Source organism: Schistocerca cancellata, chromosome 2 (assembly GCF_023864275.1).
Source record: "Schistocerca cancellata isolate TAMUIC-IGC-003103 chromosome 2, iqSchCanc2.1, whole genome shotgun sequence".
NCBI lineage: Eukaryota > Metazoa > Arthropoda > Insecta > Orthoptera > Acrididae > Schistocerca > Schistocerca cancellata.
Genome location: NC_064627.1, coordinates 545353590 through 545375576, shown reverse-complemented (window position 1 = coordinate 545375576; position 21987 = coordinate 545353590). Strand labels below are relative to the sequence as shown.

The following is a 21987-nucleotide window of genomic DNA, read 5'->3' as shown; positions in this document are numbered from 1 at the left end:
CAAGGTGAAGACGGAGAGATGGTGGCAAGATAGAAGACGACAGAGAGGCCTATGTTCCATACAGACCCGGCCAGGGGCTGGAAACTGTCCAAGATGATGATGACGGTGTTTGGTTGTGACGTCTGTTTTTTCAGATTTTTTAGGCCCCTTTCGCTCTTTTGACGAGGAACCTTTGGTTCCGTGACAATACTGGGGTGAGGATGACCTCAGATGATCAAGTGATTTTATTTATAAGTAACATGTTCTCTCTTTTAATTTGTTTTACTTCTGAAATTTTAGCCACATAGTTCCATATCTGATATTTCAAACTTAAGGATCCCATCCCTTTCACATGTAACAGAATATTTTTATCATTGCAGTTTACAGCAGTTGATAGAACTGTAACTGTCATGTACCCAATAAGAGATTGTAGATGAAGCAACTGTCCTGCAGTTTCTACATTGTTCAAAATGTACTTGTACAGTTGTGGCTGCCCCATAAGAAGATTTCTCTGTACCTGCTGGCTGTTGATCTGTAACTGCCTCCGCAAATTCGGACTGGTAATGTGCAACAAAAAATGTCCCAATGAATATTTCTTATAATCGAGCAACATATGTTTCAATAATTCCATATAATGAATAACAGTTATTATTCACTATAGCTGATATATCCATCATGAAAGAACAGCAACTGTATTGATAATTAAAACAACTTTAATATACTGTTTATTTTTCAATCTAAGTTGTACATTTTTTTACAGTATGGTTCGTCTCGATCTCCCTGGATCATATGCGAGTCATGTAGTTGTGTCAGAACCTGTCATGTCCGTATAAGGACCACATTCCGTTGTAATGATGGAGTCATGATGAGTTGCTGACACAATTACACAGATAAGAACAGAGTCCAAGGAGATCAAACCTAGTGTGCAATGTGTGACTGGGACTGAAAAATAAATGATATATTAAAGCAGTTTTAATTATTCATTATTCTCTTCCAAACAGCTGTCATTAGACTGTATATGACAAGTGATGTATTCAAAATTGAAAGAGGAGTCAGTCCAAGATATTTCATAATACCAAAACTATTCTCAGTGGATCTAAGGGAAGTTTACAGAGTTTTAAAGTAGGAAAGCAAAAAAAGAATGTGTGGCAATGGAACATATCTGAATCGCCATCATTTTGCTGATGACATTGTACAGTTTGCACCCAGTGCAGCTAAACTTCAGCAATGAATAGAAGAAGTTAATAATGTAAGTCTGAAAGTACAACTGAAAATCAATTTTAATAAGATGAAAATAATGTACAGTCAGTACATATAAAAATAAACAGTTGAATTTAGCAATGAAATTATAAAAACAATTGATGAATTTTTATATTTAAACAAAGACTGGATAGACTGCTAAAGAAATAAAACAGAAGAGGAACACCCGCCTGAATTGTCTTGATAAACTACACAGAGTTTTCAAAGAAAATATTCTAATACATGTGAAATGGGAAATTTACAGCCAGTGTGTTTTAAGAATTCTGACTGGCTGGGAGACACTGACTTTTAACGTAAAAACTGTATTAAAAAAACTGAGGGATGCTCTGTGGGTAATGGATGTTAGGAATTACTAGTATATACAGGAAAACAAGCAAAACAATCCAGGAATAGACTTGAATGGAAGACATAAGTATGACTGTATTCAATATGATATTAAGATTATTAGGAACGGTAGCCACATGAATAGACGATAGATAGCCTAAGGAAGTTCTTTGATGGATATCAAAAGATAACAAGAGACTAAGACAATGACCTAATCAAAGATGGTAGGTGGGATTACAAAACAAAGAGGAGCAGCATGGGTGCATATCCAAGACAGTAATGCATGGAAAAAGATAAGGGGGACACTTTTAGCCGGCAGTGAATGTCAAATGGCTGATGATTCCCTTTTGAATAGTTTGTACATCCACTGTTTAACTAATGCAGTCCTTGTCTTCATTTACAACTTTCTTCTGCCCCCCACAGTTTGGTTGTACAATTGTTCAGTCACAGCCAGAGACAATGTTACCCACACAATGAAAAGCACAGTGTTCACAGTTTAGCCTTACTTGCCTTACAGGACATATGCATCATTAGTGTGAAGTGAATATGGTCCTACTTGGCAGTACATACTAATAAATAAACAACACCCTACAAAATCATGTTCAGAGAGCCGACCTCCTGTTTGTGGCACAGGAGGTTCTCCCCAATTTCTGAGTTTCCCACATACATTACTCATGGAAATGTGTTTGTAGCCACTCAGCAGCTGTCCTGTAAATATTCCAGAAATAAGCAACTATGAGCAATGGATTTTGGAAGAAACAACCAACTAGACAATAACAATAAAAACCATGACACACATCTTTGGACTGATGTTGTGATGTAAGGAAAGTTACAGTGTAATGTCCATTTGATATCATTAGAAATAGTCCTTTTGCAGTCATACAAGGAAAGGGAAAGAAATCAGTTGTGAGCCATATAAAGAAACCATCCTGGACTCAACATGAAGTGATTAAGAGAAACTATGATGAGAAGTAAAACTCGATCTCTCTCTTCCTCACTGCAAGTCTTTTCTCTTGCCAGCTGAACCATCTCAGTCAGGATGTTGTGATGTATATAAGTTTTCACATCAGTTTAGTGAAGCTTCAGGAAATAATGAATGTGTAGTATCAATGCAATTATATTAATATACCACCTTTAATCATATTCTGTGTGGCAAACACAGGTAAGGTTAACTATATGAAAATGAAGATTACAGTATGAATCTTACTCTTGAACTCCTACCTACTTCCCTAAAAAACTGTAAACAATAAACAAATTTAAAACAATCAAAATGGGGTGAGAAGTACCAACATCCAGTCTATGACTGAAATAGTAATGAAGGGTGTGGAGCAGGAGTCAATATTGGGACTATTTCTTTTTCTTATGTATGTGAATGATGTTATACATCCTTCTAATTCCTAAATAATTACTTATGCAGATGACGCATCTGTACCATTTTATGGTAACAATGAGGAGGAATAATCTATTTTGCAACACACGGGATATCTGAGGTGACTAAATATTTTAGTAACCAAGGCCTAAAAGTAAATATCATTAAATTACAGCTACTGGAGTTAAAACAGCCAACTCATATCACAGATGTACTTATGGAATTTCACATAAAGGGAATGATATTCCTTGGTCTATACTTGGATGGTAATGAAAATCATTTTAACTACGTTTGCAGGAAAATAAGCAGTGCATTGTACCTGTTTAGCCAAATGTCTAAAATTGTATGTAATAAGAACATTGCACTGCTGGAGAATTTTACCATTTATAAGTTATAGGATAAAGCTGTGGGCATCTTCTGCTGAATTAAACTTGAACAGAATACTGGAGCGACAAAAGACAGATGTAATGCTGATACATGATCTGAAATCCTGGGAAACCTGCATGATGTCCGAACCAAAAATAAATATCTCACTGTGTGTGTGTGTGTGTGTGTGTGTGTGTACTTGTCACCTTTTTTGTAAGCCGTCAGAGTGACACAACCAAATGTTATGATGTATTTAATGACAACGCAAAAAGAAGTACAGTTATTACAAAAAAAGTTAGACCATAGTCTGTATCTCAGTGGCTCAATGTGGTACGACAATCTGTCAGAATCAATAAGAGGACATACTGGGGATCCACTTAAAACAAAATTAAACACTTTTCTTGCAAATAATTGCCTGTTTTCACTGAAAACATTTTAAGCTGTATATATTATGTATTAACCTTTATTGTTAAATATGTTATGTGTTAAATCTTTGTTCACAAATATGAAAGGTACTGTACCTTTGTAACAATATGACATTTGCAAAAGCCATCATCTGATGACTACAATAAAAAAAATAGAAATAAATATATAAAAAAGTAATGTGTCTACAACCGGTGATGGATAATGGTCCTTGACTGAGACCAGCTGCACAATAAATAATAAATTGAACAGTAGCTTGAGGTGTTACATGATGTCATTTCTAAAATATTTACAACGCAATGTTTATGTTTTTCGCCAGTTTCGATACTTCTCTCAGTTTAGAAACAGGTTTCACATTGTCAGTAATACTGATACTTTCCTCAGTTTTACCATACAACACCTAAGATAAAGCAGTTGAATGAGTCACACTCCAGCTTTTTTCACTCATATGCAAAGGCACCCTTAAGTTACTTCTGTATTTTACTAAACTACCTGTCAGTTTCAAATGGGCATGTACAGAACACACTGTCTTTTTGGCTGTGGATATTAACTTTGCCAGCCAGCCTGATGGTATCCAAGACATGTAGGCTATGTCCTGGCAATAGTTTTCAGCCTTGTCCATAATTGTCTTCTCTATGCTGACCCATACATAGGACTACCAACCCATGATACCACACGAGTTTACACTGCTAGCACTATATGCCTATCTAGAGCCTGATTTCCACAAATAAATGCCCATAACAGAAATAAAACAATGGAAAAATCCAATACTGAATACGAACAACATGGAAAGGTTAGACTGCTAGTCATCACATAGACGAGGTGTTGAGTCGCAGACAGGCACAAGAAGAAAACTGTGGTAAAATTTTAATCTTTCAGACAAAGTCTTTCTCCTGAAATATAAAACACATACACACACAATTTCACACACACATGGCCACTGTCTTTGGGCACTGAGTGACAGTCAGGCTTCAGTGACTGGAGACAATGCGAATGTGTGTACAAGTTGAGCCTGTGTGAATGGGTGTGCGTTTTCTATGCCGAAAAAAGGACTCTGCCTAAAAGCTTAATATTTTAGCATTCTTTTTCATTGTGCCTGTCTGAGATTCAGTGCCTCTTCTAAGTGATGAGTAGCGATCTGTTCTTTCCATACAGTCATAACAGAAATAAAATATTTTGCAAATTATATTTCTGTATGAAACAGAAAATAAAATATCCTCTTTTCAATTTTCTAGTAATTCTTGTTCTTTTCTCTTCAATAACTAATCTATGTCACAAAAAATACATTACCAGAGAGAACTACAACACTGTTAAAGATTTGCTATCAATTTACCAGTCGCTTGAAATGTTCACATCATCTTTTCCTGCAATACTACCCCATTTAATGACAAACAATTACTGTGTCAGCCTGTCTCCTATTAGAGATAGACAGACAGATGGATATATAGACAGAGCGAGAGAGAGAGAGAGAGAGAGAGAGAGAGAGAGAGAGAGAGAGATTCCAATAGAAATCCTGCTACCATAACAAACTCTGATGTGCTTAAAACAGCACGTTATTAAAGAATGTGTCCACAAATCCATGTACATAATACCTCTCCCCTGAAAACTGATAATCTGTAACACTGGGATTCAAACCCAAATCTCCTGCTTCAACTCTCCCCAGGATCAACTAAAACATTCAGTGTCACTTACATTTCCTTCTCAGTATTTCAGAACACTACAATGCAGTAATAGTGGTCTGACAGTATAAATTTGATGGACCAGTTGTCCTGTACTAAGGGTGCAAAGGTATGCAACAGTGTGTTAGCAAACAGTTTTCACTGAATTAATTGTTATCACATAAATCTCAAAGGATCCCTTACTACCTGCTTTACCCTATACACCATATCACTAAAGATGTATTGTACCATAGATATCTTATGAATGACAGAATTAAATTTTGGAAATAACTCTCTTTTATGCAGCAAACAAAACTGTTGATACAAACCAGTACAATAAATTAACAACACAGTAATAAAAGCTGAATGACTAAATTGGTTTGGGAGGGAAGGGAGAACTGGAAGACTTAATGTAATGTCCTTTACCTGTGAGCACCAGTCAGATGGGTTTATTCCTGCACTTACTGCCCGATAAAGATCCAGAACAAGTCCTAAAGTCCTAGCACATCGCACTGCTTCATACCAGTCCTCCAAAACAGTCAAAGCATTACACATAACTGCTGAGATAGGTCCAACTTCTGGTGCTAACAATACTGGTCCATGACAATGTTGTTGCAAATGTTGTGCCACGGGTGGAGGTGGTAATGGTGGTGGTGGTAGTGGTGGTGGTAACTGAGGAGCTTCTGGAAGTTCAACAAGCCAGAGAAAACACTGTGGTGATAACATTATTACTGTCCCTGCAGTCACTGGATGAGATTCAAACCAACAGTCAAGAGAGACAGATCAGTACTGTCTGTGGAAGGTCTTCTCATGCCATGCCTCACTGACCAGCTCCACTTTCAGCTTTCATAACAAGAATAAAACCTTCCAACTGCTGTGAAAGTTGTTTCTTCTCACTTGTTTCACTCCACAATGCAAACACAATGGTAGTTGTCAATTGTGTACCATTCCTCAAGGTCATATTATACACTGCTCAGCCTGATTTAGCTGTTCTGATTACAAGCTCTTCAAAGCAACATTCTTTGCCACTGGGTAACAGTACACTATGTTTCAAAATACTTTTGTTGTACCTAGTGAAGAGGGAACATATTTCAGTAACACAAAAGCTTGTTTACAGACTAAATATGTCAACACCTTCTGGAAAGTAGTAACATCCTCCTGTCACACTCTCCAACCTTGCACTTTTTACTGAACATAGTTACCCTTTGTACTGGCAATGTTTCTTCACCGTTCTGTTGTACTGATTTAAGTCATAATCACCTTCATAATTATGCTGGAGGAAGGAAGTTGAAAAATTGTTATTGCTAAATGAGACAGGAATAACTGATCTTTTATTTCCAGAATGAATTTACTCTTCCATTTTTTATTATCTCAACTTATAAAGACTTTGGATTCCTTCAAAAGGTAAGTTATCCTTCCATTTTCTTGAATGAGTCACGAAGGCAGTGGACAGTGAAGAAGAAATAGCATAGCTTTAGAAATTACAGGAAACTCTGAGTGGTGTAGGTGTATAAGCTTGTACATCTGTAGGAAACTTTCCGTCTGAACAGTCATAATAATTCAAAACATGTACTCTGGATTATCTCCTTTTGAGTTGCCTGAAACATGGTAACTGACAAAATATTTTTCACAAGTATATCCCTAAATCACATACACTTCCCATGCAATAATTTAAAACTGCTTGTATTTGTACTTTTTTAAACTCATTCTTTCACACTTTACCTAAAGGATAAAACAAAAATGCAGCAATGAGCAGGAATAAGCAAGGGCTCTGACAGTGTGATAAAATTTATGATTTCTCATCCAGATTATATTCTCACAATACTATCCTGTCACTTATGTGCTACATATATTTCAGTCTGTTGTTAAATGAATGAGGCAGAAAGTATGAAGAGAAGAAGCAATCTCAGAAAACCAGCAAAGTAAGCCACACGCTCCACTGCCCATGACCAAGTGAAACTACAAAAGTAGAGCTGTGGCTGCAGGGTCATGGTTCAGTGACCCTGAAGGTCATGTTTACAAATGGGTAAAATATTTCTTCAAAAACCTGATATTTTAGTGTAAACAAATGTGGTGGTTTACAGACAATACACAGCAGGTATTGCAATCATTACAATGAAACTGCAGTAACAATCCTTGTGTGATTCTTATACAATTTTGCATACAAAAGTAACATTACTACTTCTTTGATCAAACATAGTAAGCAAAGGAAAAGTGTGGTAATATGAAGAAGAAATGGCTTTATGCTCACACTCGATACACAAAATATGTACCCTTTAAATAACACAAAAAATTATTTCAGGAATTTTTTTAAACATAGTAGTCAATTGTGGCCAACACACAAGAGAAGGTTACATAAAAAGTCAAACTTAAAGCAAAATGCACACTATTTTGTGAAACACCATAATATCTTTGTATAAGAAGTAATTCTGTGTTCCAATTATACCACTTGAATCTTTTTTTAAAACAACATCATGCAGCTGCACAAGGATTCCTCAAGATGTTCACAACTTCACTGAACATTGCAGACTATTCCAGCAAACTTCAACCAACCACTGGCTTTTCTTACATCAATTGCTTCCCATTCTTTTGGTGTTACTGTGTTTCTGATTAGCAGTAGTATGTTCATAAATATAAACCAATACAAAATTGTTTGAACCAGAGGTGGCCAGTATTCATGTACTAATGTGCTACAACACACTGTAAACATCACACTTAAATTGTGTCATTTCTCCTCAAATATGAGCCAGAAATCACATAAAAATTATACCATTTCCCTTTGAATGTGGGCTGGAAAATGCAATAAAATTACACCATTTCTCTTCGAGCGAGTGCTGGTATGCAAATAAAATGGACAAAAACATGCTGCCGGCCACTGTGGCTGAGCAGTTCTAGGCACTTCAGTCCGGAACCACGCGCCTGTTATGGTCGCAGGTTCGAATCCTGCCTCGGGCATGAATGCGTGTGATGTCCTTAAGTTAGTTAGGTTTAAGTAGTTCTAAGTCTAGGGGACTGATGACCTCAGATGTTAAGTCCCATAGTGCTTAGAGCCATTTGAACAATTTTTGAAAAACATGCTTTTTAGTGCTCTTTCCATGATAAGCAGAAACCAGTGTCGAGTACTAAAATTATGGTCAGCCATGCTACAATCAACTCAGAGAAGGGACGCAAGTGTCTGGTTTCCACTGTGCATGCCCTAATGTGTCATTATGCCTTCAGGCCCTACAAGTGCTATATTGCTCACAGCACCAGGATGGTATTTTTCTTTGTAAAGTGTTATGGAAGCATAGAGTTGAGGGATTTTTGAGGGGCATTTGATATATAGGTGCTGTGGCTCAGTGGTCACGTGAATTGACTGGCAATTTGTTGGCTCGCATTTCATCCCAGCTGCTATCTACATTTTCTTTTTGTCCTCACAATGTTAGGTAATTAATTGTATAATTTAAATAAATTCAAACTGGTCAATTCACGGGTCTAAAATTAGTATGTTCAATTTAGTTACAATTACGAACCTTGTAAGCAAAATGCTACAAATGGTGGTAAAAAAAAAAAAAAAAAAAAAAAAAAAAAAAAAAAAAAAAAAAAAAAAAAAAAAAAAAAAAAAAGCAAGTATATGAAGAAATATAGTACGAAAATTTATGAAAAGAGTTGAGTCTATGGGTGTGACGTTTGTAACGCATTATTTTACTCTTTGTGTTTGTTATTCGGGAAGAGCGATGAGTGGTGTAGAGGGGAGTGAAAGACCTAGGACACATTAATGCATTAATAAACAAAGATAGCAGAAATCGTAAACATATAAAAAAATACTTGATTTTAGTGCATTAGGTTAGAGCTATTATCACAACAGTATTAAGTTGTGTTCATCGAAAGACATAGTGGAACCCAATCTTTTTTGTAATATTGAAGCACATTGGTAAAACTTTGCTCGAGCCGCCACTGGTTTGAACTGTGACAAAAAGTTGTCCACGGTTGCATTAAGTTGCCTGCTTATGTTTGTTAATCTCCAGTTATCAATGACTATTATCCTATTGAGCATACACTGTCATCAATGTGCAGTTCATAGTGAACAAAAGATGAATATATTTTACAGCTGTTACAGTAATATGAAGTGTGACAACATCAAATCACAACATTGAGCGTGCTTTATCATAAAAATGAAGCAAACAATGGAAATTCCAGGATAGAATATAACAATACTGTGAAAAAGATACTTGCCACTCGCCATATAGCAGAGATGCTGAGTCGCAGATAGGCACAACCAAAAGACTGTCAGAAAGTGAGCTTTTGGCCAACAAGGCATTCATTGAAAATAGACAGCACACACACACACACACACACACACACACACACACACACATAGTTTCTGGCAGCCAAAACCAGAAGTCTGGCCAAATGCTCACTTTCTGACAGTCGTTTTGTTCTGCCTATCTGCGACTCAGCATCTCCTCTATATGGTGAGTAGCAACTATCCTTTCATAATATCGTTATCATAAAAATGGCTGTTTATCAACAAGTTTATCCAAATGTAGCCTCACAAAATTTATGTAACTTAACTTTAAATTGTGTTACTACTTTCTTCTTAAAAATTGGTGCTGACCCCAACTGTAACCAAAGCTATTGCCACAGTATGCACAATTCTTCATCAAATACAGATCTCAGCTACCATCATGAATATTTAAAGTCATTTAAATTCTCCAAGGGTGTGTAAAAAAACCTTTGTACTCACCTTGCTGTGCTACACCAATTTTACAGCTGGAGGTAGTAATAATGTTAGCTATAGTAAAAAAAAGAAACAGGTTGCAGCTTACCTTATCATAATCCAGCTGGTACCTGTCAATCATTGACTGAATCTGGTTGGCTCTGTGTGTGTATAACAAGATACGTACACCTGACGTCAGAATCAGCTGTATTGCACTGCTCTTTGGTACAGATGTTTCAGCAATCTCGTCAAAGCTGTGATAAGATAAATTCGAAATAAAGCCACAGGCCGCCACAAAATCACACTTCCAGAGATTAAAATAGTGACACAATATTATAGATACATGCAATGTATTCCCAGTTGTGAATATGGACAGCATCAGCTGTATAATGGACGCACGTCTGAAGGAACATTTCATTGTACTTCTGAAAAACATAGGCACTGCAATATCATATTGTATCATAATATTATAGCTAGTTTCAGCACAGACTATTACAGCTACTGGAAATTAAAGAAAACATTTCAACTTATGTGGTGATTATACAGGTGGTGCAGATGAAAGTAGCCCAATGTAAGTGCAAAGGAAATGCAGTGAAATTACAGAAACAAAGAGCTGAAATGGACTTACCATTTATTTACAGTGAAAAATACATTTATAGAAGATGTTGAAAGTGACTCCCTACAACATCAATACACAGCTGTGCACATCTAAACATATTCAGATACACCCTGCATAAAGTTTGAATATTGAAGGCTGCAATTTCATGACTGATGTCTTTCAGCTCATGTATTGCATGTGGATTTGCTTCACAGACCTAGCTCTTCAAGTGTCCCCACAGGAAAAGAATCAGATGTTTTTAGATCCAGTGAAAGTGGTGGCCATAAATGTTTGCTGACAGTTTGTTCGTCAGTGAAAACATCATGAAGTCTTTCCACAGATACTTTAGATATGTGATATGTTGCCCTATCTTGCTGGAAAAAGCAGTATTGTCTTTCATATTCAGTGATTTGAGCAAAAAATGTATCAAAAATTTCAACATATGCAAATGTGTTGAGGGTAGTGTCAAAAAATATCAGTCCAATGATGTGTGTCCGTGTTACACTGCACCAAAGGCCAATTTTTTCATAATGGAGTGGTTGTTGATACACAATGTTAGGGTTCTCCATTGTCCAGTACCTCGTGTTCTGTGAATTCACATGGCCAGAAAGGTGAGACCACAAATCATCATTCACAGTGTAATGGAAAGGGTCTAACAAACTGTTGTTGGTGTTATTCAAAAGACACATACCATAATATACACGTTTCTGACTGCCATCCTCCTGTAATTGCTGCACAATCATCACAGAATGTGGCTTCAGATTAAGACTTTTCAATTTCTGCTGGCAACACCTCCTACTCACATGCACCTATTGGTCCAATTTATGTGTAGAGTTTGGGCTCTGAATAATTCTTCACCGAATGTTTGTAATAACTTCTGGTGTGCAAACTGAAGGAACTCTTTGTCATTTTAAATTTTGCACCGATCCACGGGTGCACCGATTTTTATACAGACTTTGTATTGCTCTCTTTGCTGGTAGTCCTCTATACAGTACTTGATGCCAAAAGTTTTGTATCAATCCAACCTGTTTTCACAAATGCTTCCACAATTTCAATTCTTTCTCTTATCAAGAAAGTCATTTTGCAAACTGCAAAGAGAAACATCTAACTTCACTTCTGAAATAAACAGAAATGCTGCCAGAAGAATGCTAACAATTGATTATTGCATAAAATTGTCAATTGCAGTAGCTATTTAATCTATTTCAGAAGTCGAAATATTGCATTATCATTCAAAGGGGAGCCAGCTACTTTTAACTGTGCCATCCTGTAGTTGAGAACAACAACAACAACAACAACAACACACATGCACACATGCGCATGCGCACACACAGACACAGACACACACACACACACACACACATACACACACACACACACACACACACACACACACACACTTAGCCCCTCCACTGACACTCAATTCTTTTCTTTGTTCTGTTTATTTATTTTTTTTCTTCTTGTATACAGCAGAGGGTACTTTGTACCACTATCACTTTCTATTTTCCTTGTTCAGTTGTGAATGGTTCACGAGAAGAACAGTTGTTAGTCAGTCTACATAAGAGACTGAATCCCTATAATTTTACCTTCGTGGTCTTTTCACAAGATATATACAATATACATAGATTGACTTTTCTATGAATGTGTGCTCTCAGAACATTAATAGTGAAGCTTTCCATGATGTAGAATGCCTCTCTTGCAGTGTCAGTAACTAGAGCTGGCAGAGCGTGTCCGTGATGCTTTTGTGCGTACTAAATGAACCTGTAACAAAGTGTGCTGCACTTCTTTGGACCTTATCTGTTTCCTCTATTAATAATACCTGCTATGGGTCCCGGACTGATGAGCAATATTGAAGTATTTGTTAAATGAAGGTTTTGTAACTATGTCCTTTGTAAATGACCAACATTTCCTGAGCATCTTTCCTATGAATCTCAGTCTGGCACCTGCCTTATCTATGATTTGTTTTATATGGTCATTCCACTTGAAATCGCTCCATAAGCATTCTCATAGATATTTTACGAATGTGACTGCTTCCAGTTGGGTTTTTCTGCTTACCTATGTGCAACACATTACATTTGTTTATGTTGAAGGCCAACTGCCAATCCCTGCACCAAACATCAAGCCTCTGCATGTCTTACTGCACCTTGCTACAATTTTCTAGCATTGCAGCTTCTCTGTACACAACAGCATCATCAGTGAAAAGCGTCACGAAACTTTCCATGTTATCCACTAGGTCGCTTACATACAATGTGAAAAGTAATAGTCCTACAACACTCCCTTGGCAAGCTGGCTTTCACACAACCATTATTTTTGGAACTCATGTTCATTCCTGAAGAGGAGATATTTGGTCTCTAGAAATATCACAGTATCCCAGCATAAAATGTGTACAAAAATTATGCAACAGACAGACATCAGACTTATAGGCCTATAGTTTTGTGGATCCATTCATTGAGCCTTCTTGAAAATGGGAATGACCTGTGCTTTTTCCTAATAATCAGGAACACTTTGCTCTTCCAGAGACCTAAGGTATGCTCCTGCTAAAAGACAGGCAAGTTCTTTCACATACTTTATGGATAAATGTGCTGGTATCCCATCAGGTCCAGTAGCCTTACCTCTGTTGATCAATTTCAAATGCTTGTCTATCCCATTGTCACTTGTTTCAATATGAACCATTTTGTCATTTGTTTGGTGATGTAAAGTAGGTACTACAATGCGATCTTACCCTGTGAAACAGTTTTGGAAAAAGATGTTTAGTATTTCGACCTATTCTGTGTCAGCCTCCATTTCAGTGCCATTATGGTCACACTGAGTGTCTGAACAGATGGTTTCAATCCATTTACTGATTTAACATAAGACCAAAACTTCTTAGATTTTTCTGTCAAGTTCGTAGATAGAATTTTAATTGCAAATTTGTTGATCACTTCATGCATGACTCTCCTTAAGCTAATTTTGGCATCATTAAGTTTTTGTTTCTCTGTATGCCTTTGGCTACATTTAAATTTACAGTGAAGCTCTCTTTGCTTTAGCAGCAGCTTCCTAACACAACTGTAGAACCATGGTGGGTCTCCCTCATCCCTCACAACTTTGCTCAGCACTTACCTATCTAAAGCATACTGTACAATATTCTTGATCTTTGACCATTGATGCTCAACATCCTCAGTGTGGGAGAGATTTTTTCAGGTTGTCTGCTCAGGTAATTTGAACTCTGTTTCTTTTCATTCTTGCTAAGCAGATATATCTTCCGACCTTCCTTTTTATTCATATTTGCAAATGTATTCAGTAATGCAGTAACAGCCCTATGATCACTGATTCTCTGTTCTCCATTGGGTCAAAACATGTAGGCCTGTTGGTGACATGGATATTTAAGACATTATTTTCACGAGTCGGTTCTCTGATTAGCTGCTCATGGTAATTTTTGGATAAGGCACTTAAATCAACTTCACATGATTCACAGCCCCTACAACCCATCTTATCACTCAAGTCTTCAGTCTATGGTTGGTAACTTGAAATCTCCACCTAATACTACAACATGAGCAGGAAATGTATGCAAAGTATTCACCAAGTTTTCTCACAGATGTTCCACCTCAACTGCTCCTCAGGCAGGAGGTCTATAAAAGCAAAACATGACGATGTCTGGTCCACCTTTAACATTTATTTTCATCCATGAGAAACCAGAACTGTTCTCTGAGATAACATATTAACACTTCCAAAACCAAAGAAAACCATAAGATAACAAAAAGAGGACAGGGAAATAAAAACATAAAGGAAAGGAGCCTGAAGATATATTTCACAGATAACTATCAAATGAGCATATGGTGTATGACATACAAAGTAATCATCAATGAAAGTTAAATTTTCATGACTGCATTGATCAATTTTGTGACTGGAAGCAACACACTTTAAAACCAAATGAATCAACTACAGAATCCAGGATGGAATGTAACAATATTTGAAAAGGATAGTTGCTACTCATCATATAGCACAACAAAAAGATGGTGCAAAATGAGCTTTTGGCCAACAAGGCCTCTGTCGAAAATAGACAAAGTACTGTCAAACGGGGTGATTTCAGATGGTTTTGTCATTATTTTGATTGTAGCTTTCGTATATATTGTTAGATTAAACTGATTGTTATGGAAGTGGTAGGGTATAAGTGTAACGAATAAAATATCCCAGAACCAGAAAGTGTATGTGTAGGTATATTTATCTGAGGCAGTTAAATAAAGTGTCCGAAGTCACCCGATGGATTGGGGTGATTTCGAGCACATGTGTTTTTTAAATCTCTGTCCGAAGTTACAGTATATAGAGGGTGCATTCGGACTGTTACTGCCTTTTTTAAAAATTCTACATGCTTTTTATTTCATTTTGGTGACATTTTACACATTTTAAGGTAGCCCTTTGTTACGAGTAAGTGATATGGAATGATACAATGAATTTTATATCTTACAGGTAAGTTCTGTATGAGCTTGTTTAATATTTTCGCTTAAGCGAACAGAAAGATCTTCTGACTGTAATTTGAGGAATAAATGCACCCATTCTTCTCCTGGCAAATTATTACGAAATTTCTTCTCTTTTCAGCCAGATTTATCAAGGTAGCCTTTAACTAAATATCTAATATCCAATTTAGTGAAGGGAAATCCCAAATGTGCTGCCCTCAAGATACCTTGCTTCAACATTTCTTCTTCTTCATTATTTAGTACTGGCTGTCCTTGCCTTTTTTTTTTTTAATGAGCTTTCTGCACTTTATTTTGTAGGGTTGATTTAGGTATACCATACAAATCTCACGCTTTTCTGTAGGATAATTTACCACTCTGAATATCACAAACAGCTTTATCTAAAAGTTCCAGGTCATAATTACACCATACTGCAGCACCTCTCCTGCTCTTATACGTTCTTGGCATTGTCCGAAATCACCCCACACAGTACACAGTTTTACAAAAACCGTCATTATTTTATAACCTTGCACAAGAAATTCGACAAACTTGTACAGAAATTGTCTCAATGCTGTTAGCTACTGAGTGCATCAACAATTACGGTAACAATAACTTCCCACTTGGGGCAACAATAGAAAGTTTCCACTTTACGATAATGCATGGATTTTTAACACTGAGACTGTTCGTCAATTATTCACCTAGGGAAACAATTGACACAAAATAAAAGTTGTGGCAAGTGATAAATGCGATCTTGCACTTAAAATAACTGGCACACGGATGGTAAAATAAGTAACTCTTTGTTTCTATGCAGTGGCAAAGAGCAAATAAGCCATACTGTCCGAATTCGCCCCGGTGTCCAAAATCACCCCGTTTGACGGTATGCTGTTTTACAGGCTTGGTAGTGAACACCAACACACTGAAGAATAGAATTAACTCATTAGGAACAGATAACACAATCTGAAATAGTGAAAATCTTGCACTGTAGTATTTAGTGAGCTTTCAATCAGGAATAGTTTCAGGCACATACAGGGAAGTGGAGAACTGAGGATACCACTGTCACATTATACCTTTAGAAATGACTACAAAAATCAGAAAAAAATTGTTTTGGATAAATGAGTGAAAATATAGGCTAACCTGAAAGTGTCAGTGACAGTAAGGGCATCATGGGTGGACGACGCCTTGTCCTGCCGCACTAGACGCACCCCAGAATGAGATACTGCCAGGTGCTGAACAGTCGGATGCTGATGACCACCCTGAAACAGATATCTCACATTCAGTGTCCAATTATAAAAAAGAATAATAATTCATTACAGAATTTACATAGCATATCACTGCAGCTGTTTAGGTAACACAACTGAATATTTTACCACTTTTTTTAAAAAAAGTGTCTATCACAAAGATAGCAGTTGTCGAATGTGATCAAAAGGTTCATTCAGAAATGTAACTGAATACTTGATCAAATTACGTAAAATAAATTTGAAGGAAAAAAAAAACATATTCGTTGTGTATTAGTGTTGTATTTTTGGTATTACATCTAAAGAGGCTCCTCCATACATAAGCATGCTGTTGTGCTTTGCAGCTGTTTTTCCATGTCACCAGATCAAAAACTGTATTATAAAAAATAAACAAAAATAAAGGAAGGCAATCAAGTGATGTATGGTCCATAGGTACAGATAAAGGCAAAGACTTCAATAGCTTTTGATCTTGCACTCTTTATCTACTTTAAGAACACATGTCCATGCACACAAATGTGGTAACCCTATATTACAACATGTATCACACTGACAACTTGCTGGGCATGAACATAAGAAGATGTGGGTCACCAGCTCATCTTCTTATGATTCAACTTGCCCATGCTGGCACCTTGTGGTACAGTTCCAGCTTCTAGATGGCAACACAACCAAACAATGATAGCAGCATTGCATGAAGATCAATGTGCACAACCAATAGACAGCACCACCTTGTGAGTCGGACTAGCAACCTACCTATTATAATTCTGGAACGAAGCGCACTCTTCCCCATTCTGCTACAGTTCATTGTATGCTTACTTGACTGCACTCTTGGCACTCTTGTTTAGACTCATCCCAGCTATGTACACGTACTTTGTATGGAACTTACAGTCAATGATCTCATTAAAATGATTTGATTATTCTATGCTTACTTATTTGTGTGTGTCACTATACAAGTGGCGACGAATACAGTTCGTTATTTACATGGGTTTTTTCGATGAAGTTTTACTGCAGCAGCAGCAGCTGCTGGAAAGCCAGAAATGGTTGGAAATGCAGCAGCAGGGACACACAGCCAATTTGGCTAGAATGTTACAGGCCTGTTAATGTGGGCATGAAATTTGCTGGCCTCTCTGCCATCTTTTGCCACTTACAAAGACGCTGCCAAAAACTGGGAATCATATGAGAAATGCCTATTGCAACACTTCACTTTACAGACTTCAAGGTAATAGATGCCGAATTTCTTAAAGCTCTCAATCTGTTGCGGATCTCTCCACAAATGTACCATTTGTTAGGCAAGTTAGCCCCCTTCAGGACCCTGCATCTCTGTCCTTCAATGAAATTTGTAGTGTGCTGACTTTTTATTACTGCAAATATACTCATGATTTCTGTGACAGTGGAATGTTATCAGTGCAGGAAACAACCTAATCAATCATATTGGACTTGGGCTGTGGAACTGCGAAGTTTAAGTCACAAGCATCATTTCATTATGCTCAATTAAGGAATCTTATGCAGACAAAATGGTTCAGGACACTAACACCAGTTTGGCCCCTGATAAAGAAATCTGCCATTGGGCACTGTAGTTTGAAGCCCCTCCTTAGAAGAAGTACTTAAGTTAGCACAAGCATCTGAAGTTTCCTGAACTGCAGGCCATATATTAGATTTCTAGGGTGATATGGCCACTGTCAACTCCCACTGTCAACTCAGATGACAATAGGTACACGTGGTCCAGCATGCCTTCGGAGTAGGAAGTCGTGGGACTACAGCACGCCACGCTGCAAACATTTCACAAACACACACAGCCTGTGGTAGACGTTAATGTTGTTAGCCATGTATGTGACAATTTTGTAATTGTTTCTAAGAAACTGTTCATCGATGTGTGTATCAACGGTACGCCCCTTCAATTGGAAGTGGATACAGGCACGGCAGTATCGCTTTTGACCTCTGACACTTAACTGCTTTGCGGTTTCCCTCCAATGCCTCCAGCTTCAGGCCATCTTGTCAGTTATACCCCGCAACAAATTCCTGTTCTTGGACAGTTTGTGGCACAGATCACAACCGTGATGAAGTTGTTTTCACAGGTCCCACAACTGAGGACCATCTTCACAACTTTCAGCTTCTGTTTCAGACCATGCAAGTCTCAAATGCAATTTGGATAAGTTAAACTTCTTACAACCCTCTATTAAACACCAGTGTATGTCATTTGCCATCAGTGGATACAGTCGACAAACAGTCATATACCAGCTATTGAGGGCCTACTAAGTCCTACTGATGTGAAGAAGCTCCAGGCACTTTTTAGGCAAAGTTACGTATTACCACAAGTTCTTGCCACAAACATATAGAGTAACATATCCTTTCAATCAATTTTGCAAGAACTGTGCCTCATTTGTTTAGAATCCTGACTGTGAACAACTATTTCACAAATTGAAAGATAGTCTGCATTCCACCCCATGCCTGGCCACATATCAGCCCTGTCGCCAACTTGTTGTGGCTACTGACGCATCACAGTACGATGTGGGAGCCATGTTGTCTCGACGCAACAGATGGTTCAGAACTGCCCAATGCTTTTGCCTCAAAAATGTTCAAGTCAGCACAGAAGAATTAATTACTCGCAAATTGGGAAGGAGGCCCTCACAATTGTTTATGCTCTCAAGAAGTTTCATGTGTTTCTCTATGGTGTCAAGTTCCACCTGGTTATGGATCATCAACCTTTAGATTCCCTCTTTAGCCTTGAGACACATCTGTCAGACAAGATGGCACACAGACTTCAATGGTGGGCTCTGTTCCTCAATAGTTTTCACTGCAAGATCCACCCACCCGATGGCTCAGCACTCTAGTGCCGATGCCCTTTTCCACCTTCCTATGGTTTAGCCACTGAAACAAGAACTGAGGTGACAAACATGGCGAGACAACAACAATGCAGGAACACTCCAAACAACGACAGTAGGTATCTCAACACACGGAACTGGAATGCAGTATGACCGAGATGCACATGCAGACTATGGCGAGTACCAGACTGCCGGGATAGAGTTGCATGTCTGCCTAAATACCTGACTACGGTAAATGTGATTAGCTGTGGACTTCACATGGTACAGAGAGTGGTACATTTGCACTGCGAGGCTCGCGGCGCAGGTGCGCGCTGGAGCACAGAGACCCCTAGTGGGTGTCCAGGTCCATACCCTCTGGCACACATTCAACTTCTGCACATTCCGAACCTGTGTGTAGGGGTGAAAACACCCCAGTGGTGCTGTGGTGGGCGGAAAGAGGGAATGGAGGGAGGCCTTGTGGCATCGATTTCCAGCAGTGGGGTGGGTGGGCCGTCCGTGGAATCCATCGAAACGTCATCGAAGGGCAGGGCAACACACGGCGTCTCCATCATTGTAGATGCGGGAAGGAGTGCCAACAGCCGGTGGCAGCAAGGCCAACTTGAGGGCCTCATGCACACCAGAAGGGGCCGGGGGGGTTGGGGGACATGATACACCATGAAGGGGAACGAGGCCTGAGTTGGTTATGGTGGCGGCGCTTGAGGCCTTTCTGTGTCTGTACCGATGTCACACATCACCCATGGGCTGGAACTACGGTGGCAGGAGTCCAAGCAGCCTTGCCCCATAAGAGCGGGCCCACACAGATGAGGTCCGATAAATGCTCAGGAATAAGGTGAGAGCCAACATGGTGGTGGAGGATTTGACTGCTTTTGTCAGCTGTTGTATAAACGTCCTGACCAGCCATTCCTCTGTGCCACTGGAGGACGGATGAAACGGTAGGGGGCAGATGTGTTTGATACTATTGGCCTCACAGAATGCATGGAAGGAGGCTGCCATGAATTGGGGGTCATTATTGGAGACCAAGGTACGAGGTAGGCCTTCGATGGCGAGAACATGAGTGAAGGCAGTGAGTGTGGCATCAGTTATGATGGACGCCATGCGTAACACGTAAGGATATCTGGAGTATGCACCCACAATGACTAACCACATCTATCCCAAGGACGGGCCCACAAAATCGAGATGTATGTGGTCCCAGGGCCGGGGAGGCGTGGGCCGGGGAGCAGATGATTGCAGCGGGCTGGCCTGGTGACGCGCAAACACCATGCACCCATGGGCCAAGCATTCGATGTCGCCATTGATGCCAGGCCAATACACATGTCGCTGAGCCAATGCCTTCATATGGGACATCCCTCAGTGTCCATGATGTAGCAAGCGCAAATCAGGTGGGATGACTGCCCAATGCATGTCAGCTTCTACGGCCAGCAGAAGGACACCCACCACAACTGAGAGCCTGTGGGAGAGGTGCCACCAGGGGCTGAAATCAGTTTTCAACCAGGAAGTCAGATAGGTGGGCCAACCATGGGTCACGTAGCGGAGAACCTGACACAGGATGGGGTCCCATTGTGTGGCAGAGGCGACCTATGCAGCCATGACAGGAAAGCCATCCAGTGTACCTTGGCGGGCCCTATCAATGTGAAAGCAGAAGAGGACTTACTGCTGGTCGAACTCAAAATCAGTGCCCGAGGGGAGACATGGCAAGGCATTGGCGTTGGTGTGTTGAGAGATGGGCTTATATCAGGCCGCGTGGAGTGGCCAAGTGGTCTAAGCCATCACGTCACGGACTGCACAGCCCCTCCCGCCGGAGGTTCGAGTCCTCCCTTGGGCATGGGTGTATGTGTGTTGTTCTTAGTATAAGTTAGTTTAAGCAGTGTGTAAGTCGAGGGACCAATGACCTAAGCAGTTTGGTCCCTTAGGATTTCACACACATTTGAACAATTGCTTATACCGAATAACGGAAGTGTAATTGCATGACCAGCTCTGGTGACATTGAGCAGTTCGCCTGGGGAGGTGTGTTTGTGTGTGGGCCAAAGAAGGTAACCAAAGACCTGCAATCAGTGAGGAGAGTGAACTTCATCCCAAACAGATAGATGTGGAACTTCTGAATGGCAAACACAATCGCCAGAGCTCTTTCTCAATCTGAGAACAGTTCCTCTGTGTTGGGGATAGTATCTTGGGGCGCATATGCAACAGGCTGTTCTGAGCCATTCACATTACTGTGAGCCAGGACAGCACCAATACCACAGGCTGAAGCATCAGTGGTCTGGAGAGAAGCGGGTCTGGCAAGGGGCAGACTTGAGCATAGTTTCCAAGTGGAGAAAAGCTTGATCACAAGCAGGAGTCCTGTTGAACAGCACTGCTTTGTGATGCAAATGATTGAGGAGCTGTGCAACATCATCAGCCTGGGGTAAAATACTTTAAGTAGTAGATATCTTGTCCAAAAGAACCTAGAGGTCAGATAAATCCTTGATGTGAGGAAGGGCGTTGATGGTCACGACGTTGCGATCCAATGGATGAATGCCTTCTTTGCTGAGCCAGTACCCCAGGTATTCAACTACTGGTTGAAAGAAACTACACTTTTCCAGTCGACAGCGTAAGCCAGTGGCCTGCAGTTCGTGAAATAAGGTATTGAGGTTGTGCAAATGCCCGTGGCGTGTATAGCCAGTGGCCAAGATGTCATTGAGATAATTGACACAAGCTGGGATGGACTGTGTGAGCTGCTCCAGGTACCTCCGAAAATGGCTGGCACTGAGGAAATACCAAATGGAAAGCACTTGTACTTATATAATCTGAAAGGTGTGATGAAGACCACGATGTTCTGGGATTCCTCATCTAA

At 39.3% G+C, this 21987-nt stretch overlaps 1 protein-coding gene across 1 annotated transcript in view; it reads right to left on the bottom strand.

The window, feature by feature from the left end:
* LOC126162120 (unconventional myosin-XV) overlaps positions 1-21987 on the bottom strand; it is a 504442-nt gene that overhangs the window by 188369 nt on the left and 294086 nt on the right. The window contains exons 45-46 of the mRNA XM_049918408.1: positions 16238-16356; positions 10188-10332 (exon numbers count right to left, since the gene is read on the bottom strand). Coding sequence (XP_049774365.1) covers positions 10188-10332; positions 16238-16356 — 264 coding nt within the window. The remainder of the gene's footprint in view (positions 1-10187; positions 10333-16237; positions 16357-21987) is intronic.